The 16,559-nt window shown below is 37.5% G+C and overlaps 1 protein-coding gene across 1 annotated transcript in view; it reads right to left on the minus strand.

Annotated features, from left to right (window-relative positions):
* Nucleotides 1-16,559, minus strand: part of LOC127067495 (discoidin domain-containing receptor tyrosine kinase B-like) — a 93,371-nt gene that overhangs the window by 30,077 nt on the left and 46,735 nt on the right. Inside the window, exons 3-5 of the mRNA XM_051002486.1 lie at nucleotides 15,234-15,430; nucleotides 13,262-13,367; nucleotides 6,248-6,479 (exon numbers count right to left, since the gene is read on the minus strand). Coding sequence (XP_050858443.1) covers nucleotides 6,248-6,479; nucleotides 13,262-13,367; nucleotides 15,234-15,351 — 456 coding nt within the window. The 5' untranslated portion in view covers nucleotides 15,352-15,430. The remainder of the gene's footprint in view (nucleotides 1-6,247; nucleotides 6,480-13,261; nucleotides 13,368-15,233; nucleotides 15,431-16,559) is intronic.

Here is a 16,559-nt window from a genome sequence, read left to right on the forward strand (position 1 = left end):
CGTAATGAATTCACGAGGTAATTCGCTCTAATTAATTCTAATTTAAATTCATCGAGTTAATTCTATATAGGATAAATATCGCAAAAGGATATATTTCAAATAAATAAAAAATATATGAATTATAATTTTTCGATAAATGATATCAATGTTAGTACTATGGTTTTCTATGTAGGCAACAAAAAATGTTCTTTTTATACAATTGGCAAGTCACTAGAGCGTTTACGAATGTATATTGTGAGCACGTACGAAGCGTAAGGTTTCTGGCTATCCCCTGAATGGGGTAAAAAGGGACGAGTTAAGGATGAAACTGAAACTGCAAAAGGGCAGGAGGAATACGTTTCTTAGGAGAGGTGTGAAAAGTAAAAACGATGTACAAGGACGCGAAAAGAAGTCATTTTACAAGCTTCCTCTTTTCCCCTTTCGTTCTTTCGTTCTTTCTTTCCTTCTTTCTTTCTTTCTTTCATTCTTTCTATCTCCTCTCTCGAGTCGCGAGCGTGAGATAAGACATCTGTCGACTTTTATGCACTCGCTATGCCCGACGGGGCTCGTAAAATTATATTGCGAACACGTTCTCGAGAAGGAGAAAGAGAAAGAGAAAGAAAAAGTTTAAGTTCATATTTCGATAGAAGTTGTCGTCTGAAGGAGACCTATGCGCATGAATGAAAGTAAAAAAAAGAATAAAGGACGATTCTTCTCACACTTGTCCGAATACTTAACGCAGAAACTTGAAAAGAGTTAAGAAAATCTAAGATACTTTAAACATTTCTGTTGTAGGATAATAAACTATCTTCTCAGATTTGTACAGATGGTATATAGGAACAAGTGTCATAAAAATGCTCCGATAAATTAATAGTATCACAAACATAAATTTTTCGACGATAGGAAATATATCCAACTGTGTCGATGTATTGGAAAAAATAGAGGAAAATATTTGACTGTTTGTGTATATAACGCTCGATGTAATAAATTCGCTTTATGCGCTTCTTCGATAGGTAAAAAGGGTCACGAGCTTAAGTTACAGCCACTCAACTTCGCATCGACATGAACGAGTAATGCACTACGAATACCTAGCTCACAAAATTTCTCAACGACGAGCGTTTTTAAAATCGTATATTTATCCTACAATAGTCGTTCGAGTAGTTCTCATAGTTGCGATCAAGTCAACCATAATACGATCTTTCATTGAATGGCGTGTTTAAGATTTTGTTGGTGGAAATTTAAAAGGATTAGAATGGAATTTTTGAAATGTTTTTTTTTTTTTAAGAAGAATCTTTGAACACAAAATAAAATAAACGTAATAAAAAGAACGAATAAACGAAAGAAAAAGCATATAATGGTATAGGTGTCAAGGTGATTTCTAGAAGGAAAAAAAAAGAAATTTATAAAAAAAAGAAAGATAAAAAAATGGAAAAAAGAAAAACTGATGGTACAAGCAAGTAGGTTCGATCGCCATTATCCCGTCACGCGAAGAAACTGCTTTCCCTCTTTCAAGGCACATATACACAAACATACGCAGAGACGCACGCACATTATCCTCCATATCTTCTTCGTAGCCGCAGAGAATGCCATGGTGGAAATCCGATAATTACGAAGGGTGGCAAAATGGGAGGGACGAAGGTGCGTGCGTGCGTGCGTATGTGTTTTGATGCTGTGTATTTATGTGTGCTTACGCTCACGCATTCACTCGTGCACGATGAGAGACGAACGCATGCGAGAAACGGTAACACGCGAGCCACGAGCATCGGACCGTCGTCCTCATCCATATCGCCTTGGCTTGCTTCTACGTAAATCACCACACGCGTATCTCCAACATGGGGGAGGAAATATGGAATGAGAATCGAATAAGGCTTAGCTGAACGTAAAAAGGAAAGCGGAAGGAAGTAGTAGGGCGATATCGCAACAAATTAGATTGTTTTAAAATAAAGGAAGGGATTTCTCTTCGTAAAACTTTTTTCTAAAATCTTTGAAATAATTGATTTAAAAATAAAAAAATTCAATTTAAAAATAATTGATTTTAAGGAAATGATTATGAAATATGTTCAACCGAATCAAAATGTATATCTAGGTATGTAAAAAAACGAATTTAGCGATTCTCGTTAGGTGTTCGAATCAATCGCCTTGTTATCATTGTTAACGACGTAATTGGACTCAATCGCTTGACGATTTATCGTATAACAAGTTAGTCGATATTTCTACATAGACACAAGTATTATACATACATATAAAGAATTTCTTCAACGTTGAGCGTGAGTAGAGCTCGTTTCAAGATGCGACACAAGCGTGGGACGATTCTATCTGACAACAAAGATCAACATGACCGATCGTACCGCGTGTTTAACAACCATTTCGAAAGTATCGTACCATGAAAAAGATTATCTCTCGCGTTCGTCGAAAATTAGGTACAACGTAGGAACGTGCTCGTCACGCATTAACGCACACATGGGTATACGAATGTCAATTCAGAACTAACAATTATTACAACTACTGATGCATTTTCACGACATTTCTCTCGCTAATTACATTTAACACGAAAATGTTTATTCTATGGGTATACATTTTCTCTAAACTATTGAAAATTCTCTTAAGCTTTATTTTATTATTATTGTTGTTGTTATTATTATTATTATCTGAATTCTTGCCTAGTAATAATGTCTTAACGAATGAACGTGCGCATGCCAAGCATCGTAAATTAACACGAGGAAGAGAGAAGGAAAAAAAAAGAAAAGACGCGGAATAATTCGGGATCTCAGTAAAATAGCGCTCGTTAAAAAGTATCGCGCTCTGCAGTGAAACAGAAAGTAGAACGATTTCGAAATTCTTCTTTTTTAGAAACGTCATTCTAAAGCTTCTTGTTTGGGCTTTCAAAGGACGTTAACAAAGATACTGGGAGTTTGCCAAATTTTCATTTCTTCTTTTTATTTATTTATTTTTGTTCATTATTACAATGATATTATTTTCTTTTTCAGCTTCGTAGGACTCTTCAAACCATACACTATTTATGAAAGCCTTTTATTTCATCCCTTACGATTTTTTAAACCTTTCCAACTAAACTGAAAATTCCGCTCTACTTTGAGAGTCGCTTACTTTACCGAATGAATCTCTGCTCGCAGAAAAATATTCCTCACTTTTCTCATACCGTACATTTCCATGTAGTTTTATTTAAATGTAGTTTTTGTGATTAAGAAGTTCCTCGTGGAAGTAATCATTTAAATAATACTCTGACCATTTTGTTGTCCGTAAAAATAGTAACGAAAGACCGACAGAATAAAATATTGCGAATGAAGAGAAATGCCAATAGACAATTTCAATCGTATAATAAAATAAATAAAATTGCTTATTACTCTGTACGAACATATCGATGAAAAGAGAAATAAAACAAAAGGAAAGAAAAAAAATAATGTAAAAAGAAGTATATCAGCCTTGAACGTTTTGCCATTAGTCCGATAACTCACAATTTTCCGCGTTAAATGGTACACGTTCGGAGAAGACATGGAATGAGGTAAACTCTGGGTCCATCCATCCGGCAAACGTTTCCATCGAGTTCTCCCCTTCCACCTGCCTGCACGAGGAGGAGCCAACGAGCGTGTAAAACGCGTAGGACGATCTTTCCGCTCGGCTTCACAGCGCAATATTTGTTATCGGAGTTCCGTCATGAAAGCTCTTCGTCTAGGAACGCGGCGTACGTGCAAATATCCCAGGCGGACCGGAAGCTCGATATCAAAAAAGAAAATAGCGAAAGAAAAAAGAAGAAGAAAAAATAACGATGAGATCGACCAGAGAAAGAGAGAATAAAAAAGGCCAGAAAACTTGGAAAAGCGTCGTTTTCTACGCTTTGCCCTGACGTTAACCAGAAACTGCATCGTGCAACTGCAACGACTGTGAGGCTGCAGTTACGGTAAATTTACGTCGCGAGAGATTCCGGGAAAAGCTATTTAATCTCGGGCTCGTCGATGGAGAGCTACGAAGAGAGCCGTACGGCGACTGTCTGTTCGTGTGTATATGCGTGTGCTTGTACATATAAGCAGCTAATGAGAGCCCAGGTCGCTCTGTTTGACGCGACTATTTATTATTAAGGCGACTCGTGTTTAGGGTGGGGGGTTGAAAGGCGACCGACTCACGAGCCTTAATTACTTCTGTCGGTCTTTTGAAGCTCTCGCTAGACCCCTTCTTTCGTTGATGATCATGATGATTATTATTACTTTTATAATTATTACTATTACATTTTTTTTTCTCTTCACTCTTTGTTTTTCAAAAGAAAAGAAAAGGATGGAAGACGTGCAATTTGGGATACCAACGATCAAAGGAGAAACGCTTGCCCGTAACTTAAGTTCACCACCTATAAGAGAGAACAAAGAGAAAACAAATGAACAAGATTGACAAAAGAAATAGAAAAGATATGAAGAAGGAAGAATCTCCATCCCTTTTTTTCCTCCTTTAATTAGAGCTTTTTAATTAAAACATTTCACGTATTAGTAAATTCTCACTGAATCGACCACAGATAAGAATAAAGAAATCAAATCGTTTTCGTAGATGGACTTTGATTTGCTTCACCGAGTATTGTTTTTTCTTTATTCGAGAAGGATATACAATGATTTTCTTTTAGTTGGTAGGTATCTTTTAATATTTATTTTTATCGGAAGACTAAAGATGTGTCCGTGAAACATCGATATGTGAGCTCAAGATCGTAAGACGATCAATAATCAGAAAGCAGTGAATAATCATGAATCCAATCGCTCGTTCGAATCGTCCTTGGAAAGATGGGAAACGCAGACAGAGAGAGAGAGAGATGGGGGGGGGGAGAGGTAAAGAGAGAGGTAGAGAGATAGAGATAAAGCCCTTGGCACATTAGCGCCAACGCAATTGGTTCATCAATATTAATAAGAGATCCTAACTGGACAGAGGACGGGCATTGATTGGTCAGCCAATTTGCCTAACGGCTAAACTTTTTCGGATCTTCGCGAACCTCTACATCTTTTCTTCTTTTTGTATTTTGAGACATGAAAGAAAGAGAAAGAGAAAGAGAAAGAAAAAGATATGAGGGTAGAGACAGAGATGAGAGAACGATCGTTGCTTATTAATAATGGATGTGTAACGCGTGAAATGGTGCCTAAGGGGAGTTACCAATGAGTTGAAACCTTAAAGTGTCCTAATGGTAAGAGTAATTTTATCTTCGTGAATATTTTACGTTCTACGTGAATGATTAAAAACTTGATTAGTAAGTAAATCTCCTGTTTAGCCTAGAATTAGAATATACTATTCACCGAAGGGATTGGAATTATAACGCTCTGAGAACAAATTTATATCGATACAGGTCCTGGTACTACGGTAAATAACAGAACCGATTGAATCTAGTTGGATTTTCAATGTCTCTGGGAATGAAAAATATGTGATAAAGATTGAATAGTTTCAATGTTTGCATACGATTTAATCGAAAAATTTTTTATAACCGTGTTAGACAAAGGTTCGAATATTCGTGATAAAAGAGTGAGTTGACGATTGCCAATGACGAATATTTTTTTGATCGCAGCTGCAACGATTCCAATGAAATACTGTGTTTTTCGATGGAATTGATTAAACATGAGAAAACTCAGGAAAACTTAAAATAAGATGAGCTTTAGAAAAATCGATTTAGATGGATGAGAGGTTAACGTTCCAACGAACGTAATGGCTCGTTCTTCGATCGGGGACTCAGCCCGAAAGCTCATTCTAAAGCTTCGAGATAGCTTTGGCTAACCGTTGAACGGATTCGACGATCTCTAAGGTACGTCTGGGTTCAGGCTACCGACAAAGTGGCAGCTTCCAACGGTACGAAATTAGCTTACGGTTTCGCGATAAGCCGTTTACATTAATCCCTCCACTCGGTCTTCGATTCCTTCATCGGCCAGTAAGCTACAGAACGAAGCTGATGCTTTGAGCTTGCACCATGCGAATTGCGTCTGCTTTTCAAAGAGGCTACTCTACTTTCTCGAGAGCGTATAATCAGACGTTCTAATGAGTGCTCTCTATCAGGTTACCAGTTACCAATCGACGAAGATGTTGCTCTCTAAAGTGCTTTATTGATATCTTCAGCTATTTCAAGCGTATGACGAAATGTGCAGTCTCTCGGAACTGTTTTATGCATGACAGATCCTTCATTTGCTTCAAATAGATTCATCCGTGTGTTATGTGTTCTTATCTGTACTAACTTGAATCGTCTATAAATCAACGATAAAGAGATTTTGTATATACCATGATAACAAAGACTTACCTCTTGTCCTTTGATGTCCCTGTAACGAACCCATTTGCCCAATCGTGGTCGCCAGTATTCCAGAAGATAAGCCTCTGAGTACTCGACACCTTGTCCGTTTCCAAAACGACCTTGAGTAGCGGTGGCAGTGATAAGGTGGACAGTGTGAAGATCAATTTCCAACCACTCTTTCGCCTCCTTTGTTATCTGATTCTTCGGACACCAAGCACCACCGAGGCTCTCCGTTTTCAACCTAAAATCAATAGATCTAGTCAGTTGTGGTTACACGTTAACGATCAATGAAATTTTCTTTCTTAGTAAGCTAAAGTCAATCGTTTAAGTTCTGTCTATTTCATTGGACTTACGGAAGGGATAGAAAACAAAATAAGAAACGATATAAGTTAAGTGCTTGTTAGTGACCGACGTTTCGAACGGAAACAACGATAATTAGGCTTTACGGATTCTCTCGAAGGATTTTCGAATGGTAGACCCTAGTTATCGAGATTTCTAAGTGGAAGACACTAAAACTGAACTTCTTCGAGTCTCTTTTCATGTCCATCGAAATACTCGAGATTACTTGTTCCTCGTACTATTGACGAAACTGTTTTCGAACCTATATCGAGTAAAGATTCGTAGGAGAAAAAATTAGAGGAAAAGGAAAGGAGAGAGATAAATAGAGAGAAAGAGAGAAAGAGGTGTAGGTGTCGGAGTGTGTCGTTGCCGGCACAGTTATAATCTTTTGGAATGGGAAGGATAGGAGAAAGCAAAGCTAAGGAGAGAAGGTTGGCAGGGCTGAGGCATGAATAAAACATGAAGCGTGAAGCGCCTTCCCTAATTGCGTGGACCGTTTAAACGCTCGACTAAGAACGAGGGATTCCCCATTCGATGCAACACGTACACGAAAATCGTGCGAATTTGCCTGTATATCCGAAGGTATATACCTGTAGAAGAAGCAGGCCGCATTAATGAGCATCATTGGTGCTGGAAGGATCATGAACAAGGAAGGAAGCAAGGGATCAAACCACGTCCGTGATCAGGATACGAAAAACCCAAACGAGACTCTTTCTGTTTTCAGATTTCATTACCAACGTTGGATTTAAATTCTCTTCCATAATTCGATTAAACGATTTTCAAAGATACAAAATATCTTTTACATTTTTAATCATATCCCATAGACTTCTTCGCATTTTAAATAAATTCAGCTAAATCCGGTTATCTCTCGAAGAAAATTATTTTTTCTCCGACGTGTTACTAGTTTGGATTATTTGCCCCTCAAATGTAGAAAGCCAATAATTGTATTATGTCCGATGACAGTATTGTTCACTGTTCATTAAAATGATTTTCCCAAGTGATCCATTCAATCGATAAAGCATGCAGTCATTTTACGGATACAGAGAATCGATTCGTCTTTTATATTCAACAGTAGCAATTAGCATTTCTACTTATCTCTTGCGATGTCATACTGTCGACTCAATCGCGATTACTTATTTCTGTCCACGTAGCAATTCGGTTAATTCCAAAGAGATTGGTAAAATCGTTGGCTTGTGCAGAAGTTGGGTTGGAGGCAACGGTGAAGTAAGTTCGATAATGGACGATCCAGCCACGAGAGTTGAACGTTTAAAACGTCGTGTTCCGATAATTCAAATTTTTTATTGACTTCGTGGATTTATTGTCGGTATCGAAGAGAAGTCTTTCTAGCTGTCAATTTCTATACGAGTCGTTGGTTTGCATAATGCAAGGTACGCGTTAGAGAGATAGCTGGGTAACGTCAGATGTGTTGCCATTTTCCCCTTTCCAAATCCAGAATTATCTGCGAATGGAAAATTAGCTCGAGAGAATCTCTCTCTCTCTCTCTCAGTCTGTGTTTCGCTCAATTTAATGCCATTCGTCCGTCCGTACGTACGTACGTCCGTTCGTTCGTTCATTCGTTCGACCTACACGTCGGTTCGTTCATCCGACACGGGGGAATGAATTTTCGAATGACACGGAGGAGACTGTCCCACGTAAAAAGCGATACCTCTGATCGTCCTTTTTGGCTCTAGAGGGACCACACACCTCGATATCTTCCCTTCTTCTTATTGTTCTTCTTCTTCCTTTTCGTTTGCGTCTTCTTCTCACGGATCTGAGAAAACTCGTTATAAATAGAATTGCACTTGTCTCAGCTAGCTAGCAGCCTGTCTGTTATTCGGGCTTCAGTTTTGATAATGTTAAGTCAAGTTCATCAATAAATAAATTGTACGTTATATAGGTACTTATACAAGAATTACTAATACCAACTTTTACAATTTTTGTTTTTTAATTTTACCACTCTTGATTTACCACTATTATGATAATTTCGATGATAACAGGAAATACAGACTGTGCTTTTTTTATAAAAAAAAAAAAAGAAAGAAAGGAGATTTTTTTCTCGATGGTTGTCTGGGGAACGCAAAACCAGTCTGTCGAAGCTACTTGTTATCGATAAAGAGATGCTTCCAGGTCGCGCAGGTTGTAAATCTCGTGAAAGGAGATCCCGCCAGTTATAACGACGACCGGTCCAGAGGATAACAGAAAGAAAGAGAGAAAGAAAGAAAAGGATAAGAAGAAGAAGTCGTTATCGTTCTCGCCTCAGTTGAATGTATAGCTCGATTATTAATTCCTGGTGAACCTGATTATCTGTAGGAAAGATGTATACGACTAGTCTTAGGCGTCATTTAATACTCTGTAACGTTTAAACAATTTTCTCATTTTTCATCGATTTATCAAGATCAATCATATTTTTTCCATAATAAAGATAATCCACAGGATGCACAAGTATTTAAATGATTGTTAGGTGATCCATTAAACGCTCTAACGTATTTAAAGTTATTTAACGTCTAACAGTTAATAAAAAATGTACGTAGAGCAATTTTCATATTTTATAGCTATTAAAATGTAAACAAAGCTACCAATGTGCTATTCACGAATCCTGTTTAGTTTCCTTCCAAAAGAAGTTTGAACGAACGTTTCTCTTCAGCAATAAACGTTATCGCGTTATATCGCTGAAAGTGAGACTATACAACCTTTTTAAAGAGCCTTTCGCTCTCACCGTTCTTGTTTTTTGTCTCTTCTTAAAAAGCTGAAAAGAGACTCCTGATTGCACGTTGCGATCGAACTTTTACTGAAACGACAGTCGCCACTCCTACTTCCCTCTTCGGAGATGCAAAATCGAAAATGAGAATCACATTGGTATCATTTGAAGCGATTGCTAAGTGCATAATTGCTCTCAATTCCACTGGACTCGTACAAGTTCTTTACGGAATTGCTTGTTAAATCGAGTTGGAACTGGTATCCGCAAGTATTCATGGGTTTCTACTGAAATAAAGTCGTTATCCATAAATTGCTATCGTTTAACGTTATGTATATTTGTAGAAAACGATAAACGATATCTGGTCAGGTGTTGAAATAAGAAGCGAGTAAGAAATTTGCGCTCGTTTATGTGAACGACGTTGATAGTTCATTATCAGAGAAGGAAAGAGAGAAATAAAAAGAGAAATTGATAACGTTGGGATTATTATGCCAGATCAAGTTAACAATTTCTTATCTACGAAATAATTAGTTCATAATAAAGCAATAAAATTTATTGGTTCAATGACAATTACGCACGTTACTACATCCTCTCATATATTCAAGACTTTCCAAAAGTTTTCGTTTTGGAAGGAAGGACTCTCCTACTCTTTCTACTTCCCTACGTTGATTTTTCGCAAGGTCTACTATTTCTTTCGGTATCTTAGCGCGACACTCTTACCGGCGTCTTAATTGCAGCCATTCTAGAAATACTGTTGAGTAAGAAAAGCTTGAAGAAAGAGAAGGGTGAGAGTAAAAGAAAGAGAAATAGAGAGAGAGGGAGGGGGAGAGAGAGAGAGAGAAGGGTGAGCAAAGAGACGCGAGAAAGCGCAGCTGGGGGACAACTTCTTGGTGGAGTAAAATGGTGAAATCAAAAACGCGTGACGAAAGTTATGACGATCCGGCGAAAACTTGCCTCGGAGATTCCGAGGGAGTAAGAAAGAGAATACTTCGTTCGTCGTGAAATTACGTGTAACGGTATGATTATACTTCCCTGTCTTCTTCTTCTTAGCCAACTTCTGTTATGGAAAAGAAGATCGAGAGTTTTGGTATAATTAAATCCGTGCAGAAAAATAAAACGGACTGGCTCCTCTGATATATCTAATAATAACCCAAGTTCAATTGAGTCTCGTTATTTTCCTTAACATTTCGTTAATACTTCTATTAACTCTTTTTCTTGGAAATTCTATTCATATAGAAGTTATCTCATTTCATAAAGACTACACGAAACTGTTTATTTCCACTAGTTAAGTCTATATCGAGTTCATTTGTCTCTTTAGAGTTTCAACAATTTAATTATGCTGCCGCGTTATTGCATGAAATTTTTCAATTGTCACGACTATTATCGGTTTTTATTACGAAATATTTGCGTGTTTTTCATCGTTAAAATATTAACATAATAATGAAACTTTTTATAATCATTGAGAAATTTAAGATATAATCATTTATATGAGCTGAAGTAATAACATAAGCTATAATTACGCTCTAGTAGACAATTTTAATCTTTCATTCGATAACTTTAAACCACCATTCAGAACACACCGGTCAAGGTAGAAAACAGCCACAAACGATCGATGCGAGGTTTAGTTGGACACGTTTTATCCTTCAAGAAGCACAGGTGTGCGATCTTTTTTGGCCCGAGGTCGTTGAGTATTAAATTAGATGGTGACGTGTGAGGAGAAGTTGGTTGAGAGTAGATAGAGTATATACGTTCATGGAGGATGTCCATCGGAGTGGGGAGGACTCAAAGCTCATCAGGAGTTGGAGGTCCATTCAGCCGGTCATTGTCTACTGTAATGGAATGTATTAATATCGGAGAGCCCGCGGGGGCCAACAGACCGACGCAATGCTCGCTTCGACTGCTCGTTGTTGCCTGTTCGTTTGTTCCTTCGCACAGCGTGCGTGCTGCAGTAGACCGGATGCTTCCCACGGGGCACGGTATATTCGTATAAACCGGCACTGCGGTACAACCGACGAGGAACAGCGGACACAGCGCGTTAATATCTAAACAGGCTTGTGTATGTGTGTGTGTGAGAAAGAGAGAGAGAGAGAGGAGAGAAAAGAGGGGGTTGGTACGGGGATGATACAGGGTGGTTGGAACGAGGATGAGAATACCGTACACGGTCGAATCTCTTATTCGTGACAATATTGCACACAACTGAAGCCTTCATTTTTTCATTCCCAAAAATGGTTTCATCCGTTAGTTTTTGGAAATTTTTTTTTCCATCAGAATGATTACAACAAAATTTTAGAAGTAACGAATGGCAAATATGGTTTCGCTTCTGTAGGTACGTTATTTTATTGACTGCTGTACGATAGTGAAAGGACTTTTCACAACTTCCTCGCACTCGCACGGATAACGATCAATGATCGATTATTTGCGTTGACTGCGTAACCGCCTCTTGAAAGTATCAGATAATTTGCGGCTCGAATAGGCGTGAACTTTCTCGCTTGTAATTTAAGCGGATCGCCATTTTTGCGGCTTGCCACCAAGCGAAATATCGCGACTGAAAGCGACGAACTACCGTCGCTGAAGGCTCAAATCAAGGAGAAAGAAAAACGGGTCTCGGCCTTTTATAGAAAATAATTATACGTCAATCGCCACCATATTCTTTTGTTCGTCGCATAAAACCGTCGGTCTACCGGGTGTTTCGATAACATACTTCTTTTCTATTCCATTGTATTCGTTTAATTCGTTAAGAAAAGTTCTTGCAATTATGCGAATTATTTTTTCTACTAATTTTGTTTTTGTTTATGGGTGGAATTTAAACATTTAAAGCATTTTGGCCACGCAAATGAACGACATTTTTTCGTAACATTCTTACGTGGAATTCGCACGAATTCTTTTCGTATGTTGCAGTCCGAAAAACCAGCAATATAACGAAACACGTTGTATAGAACCTGCCACACCGGATTTTACGTATTAAAGACACAACCGTACGCACGCTTTTAGTATTCATGCGAGCATGGAAGCGTTGCAATTAACCCTGTGATGCCCCCACTCCGGAAATCAGAAGCATTTCGAATAAATGTTAAGTTGTTAAGTCACTTTACATGTACTATTTGGATAATTAGAAATCGAGTATTGTAAACACAATATGATAATAATTGTTGTTGTAAAAAACAATCAATGATAGTATATACAAAATTTGAGAAGTTATTTTAATCGTGAATATTCGATTTCTACATATTTGAAACATGCGACATATGTATATGAATTATAAAAACTGCGAGGTAAGCGTCAAATTCTTAACGTTTACCTAGTTTTACACAAAGCGTTCTTCTTCGAAAAGCATTAACGCGAGGAAGACGCATGATCACGATGAACCTTTTGCTCGACATGCTTCGATTAAGGAGAATAGTAGATGCCCTGTGCTAACGATTTCTGGTTCATGCAGCATCCGTGACTGGATGGCGAGCGACGTGTGCATTGGCGCAGACGCATTAACGATTCTTTGTAATTCCGATTCTTTCAACATCCTCTCGTCTGCCAACTAAATCCATTAGCTCTGTTGGATTATGTATCGAGAGAGCGAGAGCCGATAAGTGAGACAAAAATTCGGTTTGACGCATAAGCCGTCTGTAGTCACGATCGAATCGAGTTGTCAACTGAAAAAGAAATGAATGCACGGAATTTCTATTTCCTTCTTTTTTATTGATTCGTTTCGTTAATCCTTCGAGCGGGTGACTTTTTAAGAAAAAAAAAAAAGATATATTTCACTAAAATAATAGTTTGTTGCATTAAACGTACAAATAACAATAACGTTCGATCATTTACTTTAAATCTATTTGAATAAAAGAAAGAAAAATAACGTCATGTAAACGTTCAGTTTAAAAATCACTGCGTACATAGTACGAAACATCCATCTTGATCAAATTGATTCGACATGTGTCTGGGTTATATCTGTTTGAAAAATTTTTCAACTCTGTAAAAAAGATATGAAAGCTCACCGTGCCAGATGCGGGCCAACATTTCCGGCATCGTAGGTGGAACTGACTGTGATGTCCTTATCCGGTATTGCTCCGGATTCCATGCCCAGTGGTGCGATGCATTGTGCTAAAATGTAAAAAGATCAAAAAGAATTATCATCTCGAACGTTTTACAAACGAATGCGTTCTCTATATTTTTACATATATATAACAACGCAGGTTAAATGCGAACTTCGATGACCATACAATCGAATACGATGCGAGTTATTCGCATTAACGGATCTATTGTTTAAAAAAAATTATTTCAATAATTTGTGAGTAAAAACGTTGCAATATACGATAAAATAATTAATAATATCTTATCTTAATTATAGTATTTCCTGCAAGAGATATAGGTTCGAAGGCACACAATAGTACATTTATATCGTATACGTATACTTATCACAATTTATTTAACCGAAGGATCGTACTGATCTAGATCGGGTTATAGTTAAATTTATACCAGTATGAACGATTCGAAGATCGTCGAGATACTGGTTTGAAAAGGAGCAGCGAAAGGAATATATCCCTGAACTCAATCTAAAGTATGCGTATTTATATTTACCGTGCAACGTCGCGAGCGAATTAAAAAGGGCTAAATAAGCGGCTAACTGAGATGAATCCGTATGATAGTTGAAACCCGCTTTTCATGTAGGACTGTCCGAAACGAGTAGGTCGTTGGGTGTTTAGTAGAAGGAGGGCTAAGTGTTGGGTATAAAGGGTTACCTTAGCGTGTCGAACTTATCTATACGTTTTGATCTAATTGTTGCACTGGTTGAAATAAAGCAGTTCGTACTAAAAATTTTTTTTCAGACGTCTTCTTTTTTTCTACCATAATATTCTTTATGATATAGCCAATATCAAACTTTAAAAATTCGATTCGATTTCATCTTGAAGTGAGGATAAGTGTTTAATGAAACGTGTTAATAACACTATCAATGTATTATCAGATTTTTTTATATTCTTTTAGTAACTTTATATGATAATTCCAATAATTACAATTATTTATCGATACGATTGGTTTTAATGACGAAACGTCTTAATCTACTAACTTCCAACAAAGTTGTTGAATCGAGAGGGTGAAAAAAAAAGAAGAAGGGGCTCGAAAACTTAGCGAAACGAAGAAGAGAAAATGGAAGATTCTCTTTCTCTCTCTCTCTCTCTCTCTCTCTCTCTCTCTCTCTCTCCTCCTTTTCTCTTTCTACCATTGGTTTAATCTTCCGATAGTACACAAGTTCCATCTTGATCGCTCTCCTTTTCTTCCTTTCTCACGTCACCGACTGACTTCGTCCTCGTCCACTTTCTTTTTCTCCTACTTCCCTTTTTTTTATTTGTCCTCTATAATTCTTCGTCCAATACTTTACGCTCGTTTTATTCTCTACCACCCTCTTTCCCATCGTCAAGCTGGCCTTAATACGGCTTCGACGATTTGCATGCGTCAGTTAATAGATTCTCTTTTCCGTTCTCAACGAGAACAGAGGTGAACGATAGACAGAGAAAAAGAGCGATAGAGATAAAGAGACAATGTGAAGAGAGAAAGAGAGAGAAAGAGAAAGAGAGAGACGGAGATATTAACGCTTTGCGTCACTTATCGGAGCGAATATTATTTAATAAACGAGGATCTTCGTTGAGGCGAATTATTTTATAACGACCGGCGTAAATATTTGCGAGAATTCGCGTCACAGGTGAAGGGTAAAATCAATATTTAATCAACGTTCGAACGAATAATGGCCAGCTTTTTTCTCTCAGACCATGGAACATGATTTCTGTGAAACGATTGGACCATATGACGACAAACATTGTGAGAACGATTAAGTAAACCGACATTAACATTTTATCGTAAAAAATATTGCGGAGAATACTACATAGGTAAATGTCGAAGATATTTAACATGTAAAAAAATATGAGATCGTTCTAACGTTATCTTTTTTGTTAAAGCAAAAATAATACTTACAAAGATCCACGGCACGCGTTGCGGGAACGAACGAGGTGAAGCCGAGTAGGAGGAGACGAATAAGGAGAGGGGTAGTCGATGGGCTTGCACCAACGACGAAACTAAAGTTCTTCGCCATGGCACCCCCTTTTCGTGCGAGGGTGAAACCCTCGCCCTTTTCTCACCGTGACTCCTGCGTCATTTCAGTCCTCGTCAAGCTGAAACAAAAGGACCGTGACATCGTTAGTATCGCCGTAAATCTGACGATGTACACGCATTTGCGAGTTTCGCGAGAAATTTAAAAGGGTATCAACGAAGCAGTACCTTGTTTTGTTTAAATACTTCCGGCTTGTGAATATTCTTTCAACATTACCGGCTTGGGAAATATATTTTCCGAGATTTACGTCGGTTTTATAGGATAAATAAAAAAGTTCTTTTTTTATGAATGTATGATTTGTTTATTCTTAAGCGGTTGAATTCGTTTGTCAATATTTTTAACAATAAAATGCTTTTATCGAAATATTTTAACCTGTCAGATATCGTTCGAGTATCGTTCCTTGGAGAAATTTATTTTATGAGAACACCAGACGTATAACAAAGCGTGAGATACTTCAGCGACGATGTTCTCGTTTGATCTCGACTTTAGTTTCACGAGGGCCGATATACCTTATTCGGTTCATTAATACGTTATCCGTCGTCCTATAGTCTTTACGAAGCAGCTATTAATTATTTATCCGGAAACACGAGGGTAGAGTGAAGAGTAGATTAAAATTCGTGAACGCTTTCAATAGAGAAGTTTACTCGAATTCGCTCAGGTAAGCAACTAGGAGGAAAGTCGGTGACAGAAGGATAAGTTGGATAAACAAAAACCAATCTACGTGCCTGAACGAAAGAGTAGTGGTAACTGTAAATACAGTAATATATTTAGCATTTAAGAAGTCACGTAGCTTGAAACAAATTATTAAACTAGACTATTTAATCGTAAATGTATTCTTACTTTGACTATATTTTGTTACTGAAAATTATAGACTGTTTCAAGAATTTGTAATCTGTCAAATACCTCAACGATTAGTTTTATCTACTGTATATATCGAAATTGTTTCTAGCAAGAATAGTGTTGATAATTTCTTAAATATTATTTTTTATGAAACTTATAAACCACGAAGAACAAAAACAATGCGGAACGAAAGAATAGAAAGGTTTCTTTTCATCGATCGGAAAAATGATCATAGTGAAAGCTATAATTTTGAAATGTTACACGGGATCAGCCTCGCTAGCAAGTACATTTTTAAAGCGTGAAAACTTTCAACTTCCTGGACTATAAGAAAGAATAATGGCCACGTGGTT

The sequence above is a fragment of the Vespula vulgaris genome, chromosome 11 (genome assembly GCF_905475345.1).
Source record: "Vespula vulgaris chromosome 11, iyVesVulg1.1, whole genome shotgun sequence".
In the NCBI taxonomy this organism is placed as follows: domain Eukaryota; kingdom Metazoa; phylum Arthropoda; class Insecta; order Hymenoptera; family Vespidae; genus Vespula; species Vespula vulgaris.